Genomic DNA, 15568 nt, shown 5'->3' with positions numbered 1-15568 from the left:
TTTTGCACATGACCTTAAAAAATAGTTCTGCAATATATCACCTTTTGATTTAATTGCAAGTTTCGATTACGAATAAGTTTGATCGACCATGACGTGGACATTATTTAACATTACATGGCATGATGCATGACATTTTTTACACGCTGGCATGACACACGTTCATAACGACTTCGTTTCGACGTTTTATTCAATTTTAATTAAACTAAGTCTGAATTACCGCGACTCAGTGCGATGGATGCCGAGTCAACTCGGCTCCAGCAGGTGCACCTGATGGCAATTCTGGGCCGGACCAAGCGCCCTTAGAAACCTTAATCTCTCTTTTGATGTCATCCGCCAACGAGCAGCAATCGCATGCCGAGTCGATCTTCAATTTGCTGAAGCAGAACGATCCGAACTCGCTCTTGCTGATGTCATCCGCCAACCACCACCGTTTTCCCTGCAGCCAATGGTGGGGGCAGGGGCGGGGGGGGCATGAAACAACAGGTGAGTGGCGGAGGGGACTTGGCGATCCTAGAGTTTTTTTTTGGCAGCAACGTTTTTTTCTTTTTTTTTAATTTTTAATTTTTTATATTTAAAAAGTTTGACAAAATGACGTCGTTTTACATGATCGCCGGTGCGTCCACGTCTACAAATTCCGGGAGACACGTCTTTTAGAATTTAAGGGATGATCACTGCATGTGCAAATTGCAATTAAATCAAAATGTGATGTATTTTGAAGCTATTTTTTAAGGTTATGTGCAAAACACAAATTCGATAATAATTCGTGTATTTTTTAGCTATTAACCCAATAATAAATGAAAATAAACCTTCAATCACAAAGATCTAAGTTGAATGAACATTTTAATAGATAAATACAATAAGTCAATAATTGAGTTGGAGAGCTCGAAAATTACATTATTATTATTTTTTGACGGAAAAAATTACATTTATTTTGGATGCATAAATAAATGATGATAATAATATTGACATAATTGTCCTTCCACTTCCATCGGGAAAAGGGATAAAAATAAAGAGAAAATTCCCAAATAAGAGATAATTAGGTAGACCCGGTCCATAGAGCCCATCAGCTGCAGATCATGCACCCAAAATTACTTTCAAATTCCGCCTCCGCCGTCCCTGCCGCCACCACGTCCGCCGTCGCCTTGGTAAACCACGCCCCTCCTTCAATTGCAGGTCAATTTCTCTATTCCACTCTTGTTTTGGTCTTTATTGCTTTTTTTCTCAATGAATTGATCGCCTAACACATGGAAGCTAATCCTGGATAGGTAAGAAAAATAGGTTCTTCAAACTTCTTTTAAGACAAAACGAAAAATGTTTCTGCAAATTTCGTGATGTGTGTCCCTACTTTGTTTAAAGAGTTGATTCTAAAATTGTTCATATTTTGTTATCTCCGAATCCATTTCGTTAATGTATATTATCAACAGAGATTGCTGCTTTCATGATATGGTGTTTACGTTTTACACAAATGCCATGGAACATCTCGTCATGAATATAAAAAATATATCCGGCGCTGATATTATCAATTATGCTGTAAAGCCCTTTCTTCTTACATTAACAAGTAATCAAGAATGATTTTCTTGACGCGCATTATTCTAAAAATATTGTGGTTATAAAATTTCAATCGCAGATTTGATTTTACTAATGTGTTTTTGGTGTAGCCGGAGGTTCCACTTATTGAATTTCTCTGTACGTGGATCAAGTGGCATGATTCTGAGTTTTATGTCGTCATCACAACGTCTTATTATGAGCTCAGAATGTCTGTATATTCTGCCTTGCTGACAGAGGCTGGTTTATTAACACTTAGATTGTTGTACTTCACAGAGATGGAAAATTCTGGATTCGACCTGGAACTCCACGGAGCTGCCTGTGGAGATAGTGATGAAGAAGGAGTTGCACTGCCACGTTCTGTTGGAGAAGTCGTTGATGGGAATGAGGGGCAAGATGAAGGTCATATTTTGGAGTTGGAAAAGAAATTATTGGAGCAAGTCGTGTACAGTGAGGAAGAAGCATACATGCTGTACTGTGATTATGCGACTGCCATGGGTTTTAATGTACGTAGGGGAAAGCAATACTATTTTATGGGAACCAAAAGGGTAAGATCAAAAACTTACTGCTGCTCAAAGGAAGGGGTTAAAGATGATAAAGCAGATACCAATGGTGTTGGTTACAAAAAGCCGGAAACAAGAACAGGATGCAGAGCAATGATATCTTTCATTTGTGATGATAGTGGCCAATGGAAGGTTTCCAGGTTTGTAAAGGAGCATAATCATGAAATGGCCCCGCCATATGCAAAGCCCTTGGTGAAATCTGGCCAAGCTATTTTGGCTGCAAATGTTTATGGAAGTGGCGGTGCTCTAGAATCACTGGTGAGTATTGCGTCCCTTGCTCATGCTTTCATTCTCAGTAATGTGTTCTTCATTGCAATGAAATAAGTTTTTACCATGGAAATTAATTAGATACCTTGTATCTTTACCTCCCTTAAAACTTCTTTAGACATGCGTACTGAGTGGTTTATGATGGCATAAAATGAGAAATTGCCGATACGTCACCCTAAGGAAGTTAACTAAGTATATTGTATGTAATATGGGTTTTAGATAAGCATAACCATTGGTGTTATTATACTTTTGTTAGAGTTGTAAGTGAATCTATCTGGTCTTCATCTGAGGAAGAGAGTTCTATGAAGTTTTTCCATAATTATCGCATGCAGTGTATAAAAGAAAGGAGATTGTGTTATTGATGTGGCAAGTTCAGACAATACCACCTTCTATCCATGAAGGTTAAGGAGATTGTGTTATGATCATGTGGCAAGTGCAGACAATACCACCTTCTATCCATGAAGAGTTTTTTAACCCCTTTTTTCATTTTCTTTTTGTTTCTTGGGATAAGAAACCAAAAGAAAATATTGTTAATGAGGAAGGGAATTAAGAACAGAGGGATGAGGCTCACAATAGAACAAAAATGAGTTAAAGAACCCTTCAAAAAGAAAATCTTATCAATGAGAAAGGGAATGAACTAAAAAGGGATAAGGAATCCAAAGCGGAATAAAACTGATCTAGATAAAGCTATTCCAAAGTCTATTAGTATCAGCCACATACAAAGAAATCCATGAAAGATCTATGTTCTGAAACCCACCGTGCAACCTCAAGTTGAACCCTATCCAGCACTTCCTTAACATTTTTCTTTTCCCAGAGAAACCAACACAAAGTTGGCAGAATTACACCCCATGAAACTTTGTGTCTCTTGCTTACAAATCTGCCAAGGTTTGTTAAGAATAAAGTAACGGCAGACTGCCAAAACCCACACAATCCCCAAGTTCTTCATAACACTAGGCCTCTATTTTTGAGAATAAGGACAGTGCTTAATGAGATGATCCAATCTAAACTATGGACCTCCTCACAGGACATCAAAACAACAGTAATGAAGTATAGCTGAAGAAAATGAGAAATAAATAAATGAATGTCAGGGAATGGTATATGGTGAAGCTACCATCATGATAGTGTCAGTTATTATTGTTACTATAGTACCTCTAGATGGATCATATGTGGTGAATACATAACATCGTATGGTAATATGACACTTCATCATATGAAATTTATTCAAGAAAATGTAGCAAAAAATGAAGTGGAAAGACGAAGTGGTAACCAAAAGAACAAAGAAGAGATTAGAATGTCCTGACTCCTGAGGATTATCTTATTGATCGCTGAATTGGAGTACACTAGTTATGGTTATTAGCGATTTCTAAACTTCATTGTAGATATTAGTATATAGTTGCATTCATTTCCTCCTGAAAGGGGTTCTTTACTTGGCCATACAACTTCTGCCGAATGTTCACGTCTATAAGATTGTAGTTCCTTTCAGACTTGAACTTGTCCATTGAACAATAATTCAGTGCGTACAGCACCTCCATTGCACATTTGACATTGATCTCTCTGTGGATGCTCATTTTCCCCAAGTTTAAACAAAAATCTACATTTTGTTTCATGAAATTGCAATTCTCTTGAATAGCTTGCTTCTGATTCAAAATTTCCCAGCAGATTAGTGGTTGAGGGACTCATAATTCCTTTCAAAATGTCTCTTATGAAGCAGACAAAGTAATATGCTATAAATAAACCCTCTTAATTCTTGATTGGTAGAACAGGGTCTGGAGCAAACTTGGTATGTATCTCTTCTTGTGGAATGAAACAAACAAATAGTAACAGATAGTGATTCTGCTGATAATGCTAATTTATAAAGCACCGTAAATTTTAATGAAGTGTGTGAGAGCAAAGTTGCTAAGAGTAATAGATTGTAACCTCACACACACTTGATCTCACTCTCTTGTCTTCAGAAATCAACACTACGTGCTGATTTTTATGCTGATTATCTTCAATCCATTGAGCCATGCACGTGTCTTGCTCATTTACACTATTATCAGCTGGCTTTGGGCGTCCACTTCACTTAAGACACATCTTGGAAAATCTTGTTTGCAGCGTTTTATCCAAAGCAGATGTCAAAGAACCATTGTGGATGGAGGGTATGATTAACTAGGAGGAGTTAAATGAATATAGGAGAGGAACTAAAAAGAGAAAGTAAATATAGATAACAAATACTAACATAGCATCTCTAATTCTCGCTAAAAGTCACTTCTTGCAATGGAAAAGAATTTACAATTCGTCATCAAAATCAAATCAAACTTACATGGAAATGCTTTTTGATGATAAATTGCAGTGTTCAAGAATCTACTTCATATTATCATTTGGTTTGATACGATGCTTCTTGGATATGAGCTGCTAGGCTGGAGCTACTGTCTGAAAATTCTGATGTTGTTTCAAGTTTGTCAAACACTATATTCTGTAAAGGGATCCATAAACTCTAATTTCCTGTCATCTTCATTTTCATTGACATTTAATCTTGTTGTGCTATCATGTTTGTGCAGAGTGAACACGATAAAATTCGGGAACTATCTTTACAACTAGCCATTGCCAAAAATCGTGCTGAAACTTCTGAAAAGTTAGCTGCTACATACAAGCGGCAACTACATATGATTGTTGGGCACATTGAAGATCATAACCAGTCCTTGTCGAATAAGATTCAGAAAGTTCTGAACAACGTCGAGGAGTTGGAATCTGAAGATCGGAAGAAGTTGTAGAGTTGTTCTTCATCAGAAAAATTGCGTAATGCCATGGATAAGATTGGTTGCAAATAGTTGTTTTAGTGAAGCTAACTCTAGAAGGGCCCCATTGTTGTAAGAAGAACATTTCAATAGGTGTTGATCTGTTGTTTATTTGTATATATGCACATTATAGTAGGTGTAGTTTTTAATGGACGCTACAATCTCTGTAGCGTCCATTAAAACTGATGGTAAGATTTTTTGAGGAAGAAAATCCTCAGTGAAAAATATTAATGGCTTTTGATCATTTTGTTCTTTACTTCTCATAATCTCTCGACCAAAGTAAGCCTTGGTTGCAAATTTAATTATTTGAAATTGTTGCAGGATTTGACTGAAAGTGTGAATTGTCATTTTCTCTGACTTTGCAGAAATTTATATGAAAATTAAATGTTACCCCCTCTATCTCTTAAATGAGTACTTATATTTTATTTTTGATCCGATTCACATAAACCACTCACAATAAAAGTGAGACCTTTATTTTACCAACAGACCCTCAATCAACAAAATGGATAATCATTTGAGGGACGGTATGCTTGAAGTGATATAAATACATTTGAAATACTTGTTATTTATGTGAATATTATTAATAATTGTTTGGATTTTTTTTTTCTAATTCAGAAACTTATTTTATTAACATCAATACGTGTATTCCTCTAAAAAAAACATCAATACGTGTATTAGAGAATGGGATTTTTGCTGGTCTTGGTTAGTCACTCAAGTCAATTCTTTGAACAATCCAACTCAAAAAAGAAAGATTAGGAATAATTGTCTTTCTTCACACGACCTTCAGAATATCAACTAAAGTAAGTTTTTAGTTGTCCAGATCACTTCTTTTCCATCTAACATTATTATTGTCCAAAACTTTGAAGGGAAAAGCAAAAAAGGAATAGCTATAGAATTTGTTCTTGTTGTGCATGGAATGTTATGATTTCGAGATGTCGGCTTCATGGGAGTGTACTAGGAAACCTTACTTGTTCTCTCGAGTAATTCTTTAAGGTCTGAGAATCTCAATTGGCTGTCTCATCACTAATCAAATCAAGAAAGATGGTGGAATTGTGAGGCTAGTTATCTTTTATGGAAGAATTTCTGGGTTTTATTGTTGGTTCTTTGTTGCTCAAGAGATGCATATATATTTTAACTTGTTGGGTGAGGTAGAGGATTGGTTTGTGCGATACTTTACAAAACATTCACGCCAACTTGAATTCACTCTAGACGAGGGAACTACCAAACTTATGTATTGCGCGCGGCTTATTTGGAAGAGCTATCTTGGCTAGAGTGAAATTGTATTCTTGTCATTCCAAAAAAAAAGGCTTGAATTTAATAAATTATTTTTCGACACTAGTAGAATGATACATGCATCGTTAATTTTCAAGCAAAGGTTTCTAGTTTTAAGATGAAGAACTGAAATCGTAACATTTAACTAAAAAAACACGGTGAAGTTAAAAAAAAAAAAAAAAACACACACACATTAAATGAAGTAGGAGGAGGTACTTTAGAGATCTTATTGAATTAAATGTTTCATATTAACATGCTCCGATTAATTATTAAAAGAATTGAACAGCGAAGTTTAGTGTTTTCGAATTATAACATGTGTATGTGTTGAAGAAATACTGAAATGCATAAGATATTATATTTATTTATTTGAAATGATATATTGTGATACCTCATTAAAATCTGTCACACACCAAATTAAAAGTGTAAACTCACTCAGCGCCAAAATAACTGCCCAAGATGTACAACTGCAGAAGTGAATTTAGAAAAACATTAGTATGTTGGTATTTTTCACAGAATCCAATACGATAAGATGAATCCATAAACATTAGTTGCGAGCTTTTCTCAAGGGCCACAAATGGCCTCCTTTTCTTCCACGTACAAACCTCTGCAACTCCACCTCTCTAATTTCTCTCTCAACACTTTCCCATTCCATCATTCTTCTCCTTCTCCTTCAAAACTCCCACTCATAACTCCACCTAACGTACGCCTCGCCGCTCGTCCCGAAACGGCGTTATCCCTTGATTCTGCTCGAGATGCTGATTTTCTTTCTGGCCTTTCTTCTTTCTCTGATACAACCAAAAGGGCTGATACTGGAAAAAAACCTGCTGAGCGAAGAGTCATACTAAAGGATAGGTATTCGAATTCTAAGAGAAGGAAAGATGGCAATTTGAGAGGACCAAAGGAGGGTGGTGTTAGAAATGGAGACAATGTGGAGCAGAAAGAGAAGAGGATCAAGAAATCCAAAGCTGATCAACCGGGAAATATGCTGCGGATTGGATTGGACAGTTGCTCCAAAATGGGTGATGTTGTTGCTGCCATTAAGCTCTATGATTTGGCGAGGAAGGAAGGCATCCCAATTGGGCAGTACCATTATGCTGTTCTTCTCTATCTCTGCTCTTCTGCGGCTGCTGGTGTGGTGCAGCCTGCAAAGAGCGGCACCCGTGGCCGGAGCTTGAGCTCCGGCGACCGGGAGAGTTCTCAATCGTTGAGTGATATTGTTGAAATGGTGAATTGTCGAGGTGGCTTTAGTGATGAGGATTTAAGTAGTTGTGTTGATGGCTCTCGTGATGTTAGTGGACTGAGTTTAGATAGTTTGGTTCAATCTATGAGGAAAGCTGCTGAGAATTCGAATAGTACAAGTGACGAAATTCAAGTGAGTGAAGATATGAAAAGGGTTGCACTTGAAAAGGGATTTGAGATATATAAGGAAATGGGGTTGGAGAAAGTCCCAATGAATGAAGCAACATTTACATCTGTAGCAAGAATGGCTATGGCTTTAGGTGATGGTGAGATGGCATTTGATATTGTGAAACAAATGAAAGAATATGGCATAAACCCTAGGCTAAGATCATATGGCCCTGCTCTAGCTATTTTCTGCAACAATGGAGATGTTGAGAATGCATTTGAGGTTGAGAAACACATGCTTGAAAACGGGGTTTATCCAGAGGAGCCTGAGCTAGAAGCCCTTCTTAGAGCAAGCATAGAAGCTGGGAAAAGTGATAAGGTGTATTACATATTGCATAAGCTTAGGACAAGTGTGAGGCAGGTCTCACCTAGTACAGCGGATTCGATTGAGAAGTGGTTTACTAGCAAGGTGGCTTCACGGGTGGGGAAAAGAAAATGGGATCAAGAATTGATCATGCAAGCAATGGAGAATGGTGGTGGTGGCTGGCATGGGAGTGGCTGGTTGGGTAAAGGGAAATGGAGAGTGTCGCGTAGTCGTGTTGGTTCTGATGGAATATGCAAGTGTTGTGGCGAGAAATTAGTTACAATAGACCTTGATCCAATAGAAACTGAAAACTTTGCGAAATCTGTGGCATCCATAGCTGCACAGAGAGAGAGAAATTCGAGTTTTGAGAAGTTTCAAGTAATGTTGAGTTGATTGCATATATTGTTTTTCATGCTTATATGTACGTGGTGCTAGTCTATTGAAATGAAATGTTTATGCCCTGCAGAAGTGGCTTGACTATTATGGACCTTTCGAAGCAGTGGTGGATGCTGCAAACGTCGGCCTTTACAGCCAAAGAAAGTTTAAGCCATCTAAGGTAAGTTTGCTTTGCTGCATAGATGTAGTAATGAGGAAATATTTCATGTGCATCATGTTTGTTTTTGTTGTCTATATAAATAGTTGATCATTTTGTTACTAGGTAAATTTAGTTGTGAATGGAATCCGCCAGATGCTTCCTTCGAAGAAATTTCCTCTTATCGTATTGCATAATAGGCGAATTACAGGGGAGAAGATGGATGAGCCTTTTAATAGATCATTGATTGATAAGTGGAGGAATGCTGACGCTCTCTATGCAACACCAACTGGATCAAATGATGATTGGTAACAATGGATATGATATAGTATTTTTTTTTTAACTTATGTATCTGATTTGTGTAGTGTATTTTGGTTTTAGTTTCATTACCAAAGAATTTGTTATTCAGGTACTGGTTGTATGCAGCTATAAAGTGCAGATGCTTACTTGTGACCAACGACGAGATGAGAGATCACCTGTTTCAACTTCTAGGCAATGATTTTTTCCCAAAATGGAAAGAAAGGCATCAGGTGATGAGCTCTTAGCATCTAAGTGCTGCAGCTATTTGTTTTCTCAAGAATGACACATTTCGACTTGATCTAAAATATATGACAAGGAACTTTTGCATTTGTATGAACTTGAAGTGGTGTAATCTATTGAAATCTGCTAGTTCTTGCCATCTTTATCAATTAAGGAACATGATTCATTTTTTCACACTTTACCTTGACTGTGTCTTCTTATTTCGTACTTGTAGGTTCGTTTCACCTTTGCTGAATCTGGTCCAGTGTTCCGTATGCCACCTCCGTGTTCTGTTGTTATACAGGTTGGCGTTTCACATAACTGGATCTTATTGATGCATCCTCGACTATCTTAAAAACGCTCTAGGTTACTGCATGCTGCCGTAGTTTGGGTTTCGGGGAGTATATAGAATGGCCTTAATGCTCTACCTCAAGTTGTTTCAAGTTAGGTTAGATTTGCAACATTCTGTTTATTGAAGACAATAACGAATTGAGATTTTTTCGATTTTATTTGGATATTGCCAACCTGATAGGAAACAGAGAAAGGCCACTGGCATGTGCCTATTGCATCCGAGGTTGAAAATGAGGATGAAAGAATATGGTTATGCTGTTCTCGTGGGAACTCAAGCTTGAACAATCAAGATTCTTCACATTTACAAAAAGGTAAGTAATCAATTGGTTTGTTCCTATTTAATATTGCATTAATGGAATCCTTTGTCTCATTTCTTGTTTCATCATTCAACATTTGCATCTCAAACCAAAATGTTGATACATTGGCAGAAGCACAAATCTCCCGCCAGCAGATGGGAACGAGAAATCTGGTCGAATCTCTGTTAACTGGAAAGCGCAAGCATGAACCAAGCTCGAATGCTGCATTGACAAAGAATCATGCTTCAGTTGTTCGACTACTTGAAGCTGCAGAGCAACGCGGTGCTTGCCCCATCGATTTTCAAATATAAGTAGGGAGTGTAGCAATGCGATCTAGATTGGTAGCCTCTTTGTACAGATTGAGAGATCAATTTTCTGCTACATTTTCTAAATCAAGTATGTAAATGAAAGCAGCACTTATTCTTACAAGTGAAATGATCATTGTTTTTTGTTACTTGAATTTTATTTAATTTTTGAATAAAAGAAGAAAGAAATTAAGAAGGTATTTCTCTTACCGTTGCACGTGAAGAATCGACAGCCAACTGAATCACGGGCCGTTGTGAAGCATTATTGTTGTTATTTGTGTTGTTTGTTTCTAAGGTGCCAAAATCCGTTGACTCATTTGTTGACAATATATTATATATGATGAAATCGTTGATGTTGATAATAGGTAAGAAAAGCTACTTTTTCATTCTACACGACAAAAATCCCTCCTCAATTCTGTGTGATTTGCAGACAAACTTATACAAGGACTACTCACGAGACTCAAAGCACTGATCAAATTGTCCAAAAAAAACAAAAAAAATATTTCAGCATATTTAAATAAATATGAAGGTGCAACAGAGTCTATTTTCAGTTTCTGAATCAGCAAAGAAAAATGGATGAGAAAATGGTGGAGGAGGATTCCGAAGCCGTGGTTGATGACGTAGCACAGTTCCACAAATCTCTCAAAGTCAGTCGTATTTTTAAATATTTGCATGTCGTTTATCATATTTTATATGATTTCATAATTAATTTGCAATATACATATGTTATAGTGTGAATTCTTGGTGCAGGAGCTAAGGAACTTCAGCTCTCAGCTCTACCAGGCTGCTGATTACTGCAAAACAGCTTTCTTGAGCTCCCAAGACAAGACTCAGTATATCTCAATTCTTACAAAAAAATAAATAATGTCAGTGATTTATGGCATGAATTTGAAGTTTTGGTATAATTAATTTTCATTGAATGCAGAATTCTTGAGACGACGAAAGAGTACGTGTCCCGGGCCGTAGTGGTAGTGGTGGATCATCTAGGAACCATTTCAGCAAATCTTGAATGCTGCATTTCTAAGACCGATTCACTTTCTCAAACTGAAGGTAAAATCGAGAGCCTCAAACAGGTTAGTTAATACTATGATTTCATGCATCCAAAAAAAAGTAAAAATGGAGTAAATGTTTTCTAAATCTTTATTGCATAAAGTTGTTGCTGTTGATGGTGTAAAACAGAGAATTGGGACGTGCCAGATTTACTCCTACAGAATTTCTGTGCCAAGATTTCAGTGGGGTGCTGATTTTCCAAGATATCACCGTCGATACGTTTCGCCACGTAATAATAAATTTTGGATCTTCAGATCTTGATATTGATTCAAATAGATATATATGATGCCCTCTTTTCTTGTTCATCAGCAGCTTCGAAAGATTCGACAGTTTGGAGTGATGTATCACGGTATCTAATTAAGCATGCTCCCTTTTTAGCTGAGTTTTGATTAATGTATAAAAGTTAGTAGTATTTTATACCTTATTTGTATTGCTGGTAGCTATTCAAAAAGGTGCATTGATGCAAAGAATGAAGAAGCAATGGAGTTGTTGTTTAATTGCAACTCATCTTCTGTGGTTGAGAGTTCAAGCAGTACTGAGATGAAGAAAAAGAATGTGGTTCCTGTACCACTCAACTCATTCACAAACTACAAAATTCGTATGGAACTTCAGATTTTGAGAAGCACGACGTCGTTTCTGTGTGTGTGTGTGTGTGTGTGTGAATATAGGAAGAAAAGGTTTTTGACAGTTCCATCCCTTTGATTGACAGTGGATGATGATGATGGCCTATCAGTGTTGCCAAAAACCAACAACTTAGTTTTCCAGTTTCAGGTTGGATTAATTCCCCTTTTTGTCATCTGATGATGATTTTGACGTGGGGCGAAAATCGGCCTATTTATAGAAACTATCTTTGGTTATTGCAGGAGGTTGGGAAGCTTAAACGTGGCGCGATAAATTGGAAAGCCATGATGCAGAGCAAGGACATTGCAGCGCTTATTAGGCGTGGAAAACGGCTTCTTGCATAAGTATTTGGAGAATTAATGAGGTTTTTAAGCCTGCAACTGTGGAGATATGGATTGGCTTCTTATGTAATTTATGATGTAGGAGTATAAGAGATAGATAAGACACTGTTTTCACTTGCATCTAAGGTAGAAACTATATGCAATGAATATCATGATTTTATTAGATCAAAAAAGCATTACATATAGATATATTAGAAGCCAACAATCAATGAATACTATTGCAATGAACAAATTGTGCTCCAGTTTAATGCTGAGTTAGAATGTAGTAATACACAAGCAGATTGGGAAAACTTCCCTCTCCAAAAATGGAAGGAAGAGGAAATCTTGTTAAACTAATTCAATCTACAACACCTCAGACATTTTGAGTATTTTATATTATTGAATGTAACTTTCTCTATTGTTCTTGCATTCCACTCTTCCCATTCACAGCATCTATCTGCATCTTAGTTGCTCTAACCGCGAGCTGGGCTTCTGATACCGCCCATCTCAACCTTATCGATGTAAGAAAACCTCTTGATGGTAGCAAGTTCGCGTATGATCTTTTCCTCTTCATCCTTGCTGCATCTCTTCCCGGTTTCTGCCTCAGAAGGCTCCGAATCCCAGCTTATGAAATCAGAAAGCGTGAGAGATGCAGTCGACTCTGCAGCAGAGCTCAATCTCAGTGATGGTGTGGAATCCTCGGAGTGGCTCTCTGCATGAGAGTTGGCATACAGAACATCCTTGATACGAGACATCACCGTGTTGGCCAAGGATTCCAGCACCCTAGAATAGCTCTCCAAAATCGACAGCCCCACATCCTATTCACAAGGAAAAAACACAGTAAGCAAAAATATTTAGGTTCAACACAAAATGTGCTACAAATAAAAACCAAAACCATACTTGATTGCATTGGATTTTGCTTATCTCAAGTGAGGACTGGGGAATCCCTGGGAATTTCTGCTTGAGCAGGAGTAGAACAGTCTGTGCTCGGTCCTCGAAAATCTCTCTCTTCTCCAAGCTTATAGCCGGACCCCATGAAGACTTGGCGTCTTTATGGATCATCTTCCTCCTCCATATCACAACACAAGCCTCAATCCTATTCTTCAAATCAAGAATCTTGTGCTCAGATGGCAAGTCCAAGGCCGAAAGGAACTGCAACGGATCAAAGTGTTCATCTGTAATGCTTCTGTAGAGTGATTCACCAAGACTTTCTCTCCCATTCTACAACATCACCAACATCAAAATCAGTTCCTTGGCCTAATCAACAACTTCATTAAAAATTGATAAACATTATAGACCTTAGGTAGGGACTCAATGTAGCTCTCAGGGATGTCCATATCACTAAGAGCTTGAGAATTTATAGCCATGGATGCCTTCAACACTTGATTTACCGCCTCCTGCTGCTTCTGCAGAAACCTCCGCGACTCTTCTGATAGGCCACTGGGGGGAACCTTGACAGTAGGTAGCCACCATTTGTCGCTCCTCTGCACCCCTCTCTGGGACTCATCCGCGTCTCTTGACACATACTTGAACTCTTGCTCGCCCTCGAAGTTATCAAGGATGCCCTGCTCAATCATCACCATTCCATGTATAAGGGTAGCCATAAACACAACCAAAACAGAACATTAAATCAAGGTGTCTTACAAGAAGCATTGTGTCGAGCTTGCGCAAGGCGGGGATGCTTAGGAGAAGGTCTCTCCGCTGCTGTGTCACCATTATCTCCATATTCGAACCATCCTTTGTTTTCTGCTGAGAAGGGACGAATTCGACTATGTAATCCGTGATTGAGACAAGCCACTCGATTTCCTTTTTCCACCTCTCCTTCCTCGTTGCAGACATTGGCTCTAACCTCGACTGCTCCCCAAAAACAGAAGCTGCAAAGGTTTCGACGAACTAAATTATCACGATCATCTACATTTTCGAACAAGTTCAAATTGATCTCATAATTAATCTTACCAGCAAGATTGGTGATGGCATTGGACAAGGCCAATGCAGAAGAAACGCCCTTTCCACCACCCGACATGTCTTCCCCGAGAAGCAACTTCGAAAATTTCTCCTTCATCAAATCCATATCTAAACCAAACAATGAAGAGACTAAACACATGGCATAAATCAAACTTCCAAATCCTTGCAATAACAGATACCTGAAGGCTCAGCTGCAGATTCATTCTTGATTTGCATCTCTTCTCCACTCCCGTTGTGTTGATCGACTGAATTCGTATCATCAGGCATCTTTTGGAAGAGGAATGAGAGAGAGAGAAATGTAGCAAGAGTTTACAGCAAGAGGGAGAATGAAACCACCGAAAAACCTCTTTGTTAAGGCGGTGAATTCAACTGCCAAAAAGGTTTTTTCCCTATATTCTCTGGTTGACAAAAATAGAGATGATTGTTGGACCTCGTTTCTTTAATCTATTTTTCCTAAAAAATAAAAATATAATGGGACGGTAATGGGACGTGGGATGCATGTATATATGGTAAGAAAGAAGAAATTAGCGGAATGAATGAATAATGGAGAGAGAGAGAGAATTGCAATTTCAACGCCTTACAAAAAGCCCGGGAAAGCATAGATGGAGTCAACTCTCCTTCAACATACTAACATATGAAATGGAAGTTGCATTCCGATAATGTTTTATCTAACTAAATGCTTATTGGTTTATTTGTTACATGGTATATGTATTTATGTCCTCCACATTTTGAACACGATTTCAAATTATCTTATATCCTCAACATTTTCGAAAAATATCTACATGTATGATTTGGGAGTCAAATCATTAAAAGGTTTGAATTAATTTGTGTAATAGAATTCATTGTGTATTGCCATAAGATAACTTTCACTAATATTGGGTCTGCTTGAAAGGAAAGTGGTGATATACAATCCTAAATGAAATATTCACATTTATAAATTGGTAGTCAACACATTGAATAAGTTTGGATTGTAATATGCATGAGTCATGTTACTTTGCTTTCAAAAGGTTGAATGATTCATAATGTGTTGTTGAGGAATAGCAATGTAACAAAACCATGAATTGAATTTCATGTGCTATTTGTCTACGACAATCATAAAATTTGAATTTGACCCCGATTTTTCTAATATAATATGATTTTCTAATATAATATAATAAAATATAATGTTTATAAAATTTGAATTGTTAGTATATGTTTTAAATATATTAGCAATTAGTAAAATATATAGTTATAAATAGTACATGTAAGATATTATTCTGAAATAGTACATGTAAGATAGGTGTGCAGTTACGATACAATAATACGTAGCTTGTAGAGATAATATATATAAACTCCAAAACCATCGTGCGGCCGTCGGCAAGGCAATCATTAGTTAATTATTAGCATTAATTAATTATTAATGAATTACAATTAATAATAGTAATTGATAGTTAATGACTAATTATGGATTAATTAGAGTTTTAATCATGGTTTAATA

At 37.3% G+C, this 15568-nt stretch overlaps 4 protein-coding genes across 10 annotated transcripts; 3 read left to right on the top strand and 1 right to left on the bottom strand.

Moving 5' to 3' along the window:
• The first annotated feature begins 606 nt into the window (after positions 1-606).
• LOC130985583 (protein FAR1-RELATED SEQUENCE 5-like) lies at positions 607-5396 on the top strand. Of its 5 annotated transcripts, none has more exons than XR_009089028.1 (4): positions 607-1173; positions 1822-2366; positions 4708-4832; positions 4916-5396. XR_009089028.1 is itself a non-coding variant. In XM_057908651.1 (4 exons), the coding sequence occupies exons 1-3, from the start codon at positions 1077-1079 to the stop codon at positions 4771-4773; spliced, it is 708 nt and encodes a 235-aa protein (XP_057764634.1). In that variant the 5' UTR covers positions 607-1076; the 3' UTR covers positions 4774-4811; positions 4916-5396. The 5 variants fall into 5 exon arrangements, 4 of the variants coding, with proteins under 4 accessions (XP_057764634.1, XP_057764625.1, XP_057764615.1 ...); XM_057908651.1 differs by having other exon boundaries at positions 4708-4811; XM_057908642.1 differs by lacking the exon at positions 4708-4832 and adding an exon at positions 1659-1756 and having other exon boundaries at positions 690-1173.
• A 1432-nt stretch (positions 5397-6828) lies between these two features.
• On the top strand, positions 6829-10284 carry LOC130985571 (proteinaceous RNase P 1, chloroplastic/mitochondrial-like). 2 transcript variants are annotated; one of them, XM_057908617.1, is made up of 7 exons: positions 6829-8510; positions 8599-8688; positions 8791-8972; positions 9074-9194; positions 9419-9487; positions 9716-9845; positions 9963-10284. In XM_057908617.1, exons 1-7 carry the CDS (start codon positions 6999-7001, stop codon positions 10139-10141), a joined length of 2283 nt encoding a protein of 760 aa, XP_057764600.1. In that variant the 5' UTR covers positions 6829-6998; the 3' UTR covers positions 10142-10284. The 2 variants fall into 2 exon arrangements, 1 of the variants encoding a protein (XP_057764600.1); XR_009088999.1 differs by lacking the exon at positions 9963-10284 and having other exon boundaries at positions 6939-8510; positions 9091-9194; positions 9716-9844.
• A 291-nt stretch (positions 10285-10575) lies between these two features.
• On the top strand, positions 10576-12395 carry LOC130985562 (probable protein ABIL1). 2 transcript variants are annotated; one of them, XM_057908606.1, is made up of 8 exons: positions 10576-10782; positions 10886-10968; positions 11061-11208; positions 11315-11414; positions 11498-11534; positions 11626-11783; positions 11895-11956; positions 12049-12395. In XM_057908606.1, the coding sequence occupies exons 1-8, from the start codon at positions 10708-10710 to the stop codon at positions 12148-12150; spliced, it is 765 nt and encodes a 254-aa protein (XP_057764589.1). In that variant the 5' UTR covers positions 10576-10707; the 3' UTR covers positions 12151-12395. The 2 variants fall into 2 exon arrangements, with proteins under 2 accessions (XP_057764589.1, XP_057764579.1); XM_057908596.1 differs by having other exon boundaries at positions 10578-10782; positions 11495-11534.
• On the bottom strand, positions 12287-14555 carry LOC130985553 (rho guanine nucleotide exchange factor 8-like). The gene is made up of 6 exons (XM_057908583.1): positions 14271-14555; positions 14083-14199; positions 13771-14000; positions 13425-13691; positions 13027-13347; positions 12287-12944 (listed from the first exon to the last, which is right to left on the bottom strand). Exons 1-6 carry the CDS (start codon positions 14356-14358, stop codon positions 12600-12602), a joined length of 1368 nt encoding a protein of 455 aa, XP_057764566.1. The 5' UTR covers positions 14359-14555; the 3' UTR covers positions 12287-12599.
• Positions 14556-15568: the final 1013 nt, after the last annotated feature.

Source organism: Salvia miltiorrhiza, chromosome 1, assembly GCF_028751815.1.
Source record: "Salvia miltiorrhiza cultivar Shanhuang (shh) chromosome 1, IMPLAD_Smil_shh, whole genome shotgun sequence".
In the NCBI taxonomy this organism is placed as follows: Eukaryota; Viridiplantae; Streptophyta; class Magnoliopsida; order Lamiales; family Lamiaceae; genus Salvia; species Salvia miltiorrhiza.
Note: the sequence above shows the minus strand (reverse complement) of the source record. Positions and strands in the feature narration are given on the sequence as shown.